The sequence below is a fragment of the Apaloderma vittatum genome, unplaced genomic scaffold (assembly GCF_000703405.1).
Source record: "Apaloderma vittatum isolate BGI_N311 unplaced genomic scaffold, ASM70340v1 scaffold10313, whole genome shotgun sequence".
NCBI lineage: Eukaryota > Metazoa > Chordata > Aves > Trogoniformes > Trogonidae > Apaloderma > Apaloderma vittatum.
Window position 1 is genome coordinate 22,112 of NW_009708629.1, and position 3,587 is coordinate 25,698.

At 47.4% G+C, this 3,587-nt stretch overlaps 1 protein-coding gene across 1 annotated transcript in view; it reads right to left on the reverse strand.

Annotated features, from left to right (window-relative positions):
• LOC104271833 (cytoglobin-1-like) overlaps window positions 1-1,816 on the reverse strand; it is a 3,119-nt gene extending 1,303 nt beyond the window's left edge. Inside the window, exons 1-2 of the mRNA XM_009866630.1 lie at window positions 1,722-1,816; window positions 160-391 (exon numbers count right to left, since the gene is read on the reverse strand). Coding sequence (XP_009864932.1) covers window positions 160-391; window positions 1,722-1,816 — 327 coding nt within the window. The remainder of the gene's footprint in view (window positions 1-159; window positions 392-1,721) is intronic.
• Between the last annotated feature and the right edge of the window lie 1,771 nt (window positions 1,817-3,587).

The window sequence follows — 3,587 nt, forward strand, 5'->3', positions numbered from 1 at the left end:
TCTCACCACCAACTGTCTCACCTTCCACCACCTCCACTCTCTGAAACATATATATATTTATATATACAAAGCCTGTTTTCTTCAGTTCTGTCCCTCAAAGGGAATGACATCTTCCCATCACAATGACACCCCCTGGGAAGAGGAATGCTCCTGACTCACCTTGAAGTTTTTGGGGTCAACCTTCAGCTGGGTGGCATGTTTCTTGCCAAGTGGGTTCAGTATCCCAAGAAAAGCCTCAGAGTTATCCAGGTGCTGCACCATGTCATTGATGGCGGTGAAAACCCTCTTGCCATGGCCCCTGACCTGATCTGACTGTTTCATCTCTTCAGCAGAGTCCATGCCTTTGAAGTGGGTGAAGTAGGATTTGGTGTCTGGGTGCTCTGTAAACATCCTGTTAAGAAATGAGAGATGTCCTAATCCGTGGACCGAAGCATCGATACAGATGTAGCTTCATGTTCCAGGCCTTATTTTACGCCTTTATTGGCCCTTTTCCTTCTCTTTAGTAGAACAGACACCTCTTTCCCCTGCATTTCTTGGTTCTCCTTTGTCCTTCTATTCTGTGCCCAACTCTTCTGTGCCCACAGCAACCCGTCCCTTCTCTTGCCTTTTCCCAGGGCACTTCCCTTTGCTCACCCTGCCTTAAAACCTACCTGTCCTGAATTTAATCCACTGCTTCTAAAGTAAGCATTTCTTTAATGTTGGCTCGGTGTTAGGTGGAGTTAAAATCCACAGAGTAGTGAAAGGGTTTTCACATGGGCTGAGTGTCATAACACAATATTCTCAAAGATGTTCTGGACCAGCAGATAAATCCACTATGCTCTTGGTGTTTTCATGGAGAAACTCTGCTACAAACCCTTCCTACTAGAGTCCCTTCCAAAGCTTTCTTATTGCCTGTGATGGATTGTTGTTTGAGTACCAATACTGCTAATTTCTTTTATTCAAAAATGCAAAACCTTCTAGAGTAAATCACCCTGGGAGCCAATCCACTGAATGCCACAAGCATTTTATAGCTGCATTTCTGACCCTCACTGTCCTCAAGTTGTGTATACTGAGGAAAAGAAGAGCAATGCATAACACTTTTTGAGGCTGATCCAGGCACAAGATGTGATATACAAGAAAGCCAGAGGGAGTAATAAAGGTATGATAACTAGAAATATTATTTGGGTGGATCAGTGAGTATGGAGTTGGTGTAAGTCCCACCTGAGAGAGGCATATGTGAAAGGTTAATAGAAGATTATGGAAGAAGAGAGGAAAATGGAGGGAAAAAAAAGAGGAGAAAACCAACAGGAACAGTACAATGAAACAGGTGGTCTCTGTACTGGAAAGGCTGAAGGAGAATCAAAAGAGAAATACTGAGGACATGCAAGTTAAAAAAAAAATCATCTAAGGAGTTTAGAGGTAAAGAGGAAGAAGGAAATAGGACCCATGTTCTGTTCCCATTCTCTTTCATTCCACATTTTCTTTTCTTTACCTTAAATGGGTGGATTCTCCTCTCTTCTTCCTTTCCCACCCCTTCTTCCCTTTCATTTTACTTTTCTTTGTTTGGATCTCACCTCTTCCCTGTTTCCTCCTTGAGGCAGGATAAACCACAGCAAAACAAATTGTTCTCACCGTGGGCTGTGTGAAAAACATCAAGATGTGCTCCTAGGTGGCAGCTCCAACCTTCTTGCCATTCCCCCTTCAACCCTCTGGGCTGGCAGTGGGATGGGCTCTTTCCTTACCTGACCAGCACAGTTGTCCCGTTGTCCTCAGCATCCACATAAATCTTCTCCCAGGCACCACGGGCACTTTGCACCTCAGCTTCGGAGAACGACATAGTGGAGGAGGGGTTGGCAACAAAGGGTGCAGCAAGAGGGAGAAGGACAGGGAGGTCCTGGAGGGATAGTTCTGCTCCAGTTCTCTCCTCGAGGCTCCCTAAATACTGCCCCGGGGATTTAAGAGATACTGAATGGATTCTTTGTTTCCTTTCCCCCTAGTCACATTTCTGTGGGGTTTAGGGCTGCCTAATCACTTTTAATCAGGAAAGAAACCAACCACATGAGAAGGGGGGACTAGCACTCTGACCATGGCATCAGGTGCCAGAGCAAAGATCTCACTGTCTGAGGAGAGAAAAGAAAAAAGAGAAAGAAAAAGATCAGCTCTCAGGAAGAAAAAGATCAGCTCTTCTCCCCTCTCAGCCCTGCTCAGGCCAGTGCTTTGCTTCTCTTTCCCACAGGTGATCCCTGCCCAGGCACTAATTTTCTTGGCTTGCTCCCAAGACTGCTGCTACGCTATGAGAACCGTGGTGTCCTGCCATCCCCCCTTCCCAGCTCTTCTTGGTCCTTCAGCTCGAAGATTCCATTTCTATCTCCAGCAACTCTCTCCTGCTTTCATGTCACGGTCTCCAATTTCCCCACAGCCCTGGTTTAGTGGGGGCTCATCCCGTGGCTAGTCCTGACCTTGGTACTGGAAGGGCACAAAGCATCTCCAGCCCAAAACGACAGTGTTGTGGGGACAGTGATGGCAGCATGGGCACAACATGCCTGGCTGCGGTGCCCTGGAACACAACTTCATTTTAATGAAAGAGATAGATGGTGAAGGACAGCCAGGCTGGGAGCATTCTGCTACCCTGATCCTCCCGACTTGCAGCTGGGATCTCTGTGTATACCTAAGCACCACCTGCCCGGGAGAGAGGAAGAGATAAAGGGCAAAAAAAGGGCCAGTATGGAGTTCCAGACAGCACGTATGGGGCCATTATCGTCATAGTCACTTGGAACTGGAGGCAAAAAAATTATCTTGGATTATCCATGTGGCGCCTGGGCTTAACCTCTGGCAGGAATGTTCTGGTTAAGTCCAGGGCACGCACAAAAAATAAGGGCTAAGGGGCTTGAGGAACTGCTGCTGCTAGACCCTGAGCGCAGACAAAACCTCATATTGTTTGGGATGGTTTAGAGGAGGGAAGAAACAGGCATGAGGGGGAAATGTACAGCATGGTGAGCAAAATTTCAACCTCGCAGAGACCCATCAATCTTGTTGAGGTTGCATCCCACTGCTGCTGGGGGATACCTCAAATGACTTCACTGAAACTACCTCCCCTTTCCCTCCCTCTCCCTTTTTACCACAGCAAACAAAGAGTGGTTTGATGGAATACTGTACAGCCTTCTGCTTTCACGTCCCAAAATCCGCAGAAAAATGTCCCAGACTTCAGGAGAGCCTGGGGGGGGGGACAAGCTGTGTTCCTGGGACTGATGCCTCTTGGAAGGCAAACATAAACCAGGAACATGCCAGTTGGCTAAGCCCAGCTGACGGCTCAGGGACATGGAGGAAGGAGAAAGGACGGCACTGCAGAAGCTGGCGGTTCTCAAGCCTTGGGGAAAAAAAAAAAACACACCAAAACTGGCAGGAGCACCAAGTTTTTGACTGAGAGAAGAGAACACATCAGTTGCTTGTTATGGGTGGCCTGGAAGACAGAGAGGTCCTGAAGAAGGAACAGCACCAACTTCAGCCAAAGGGAAAGGGGCTTGGACAAGTCCAGAGCGTGAAGGTAGAGCTGGTTTTGTTTTGGGATGTGAATGTGAATATGTGTGATTACTCACTTGCAGCTTTTC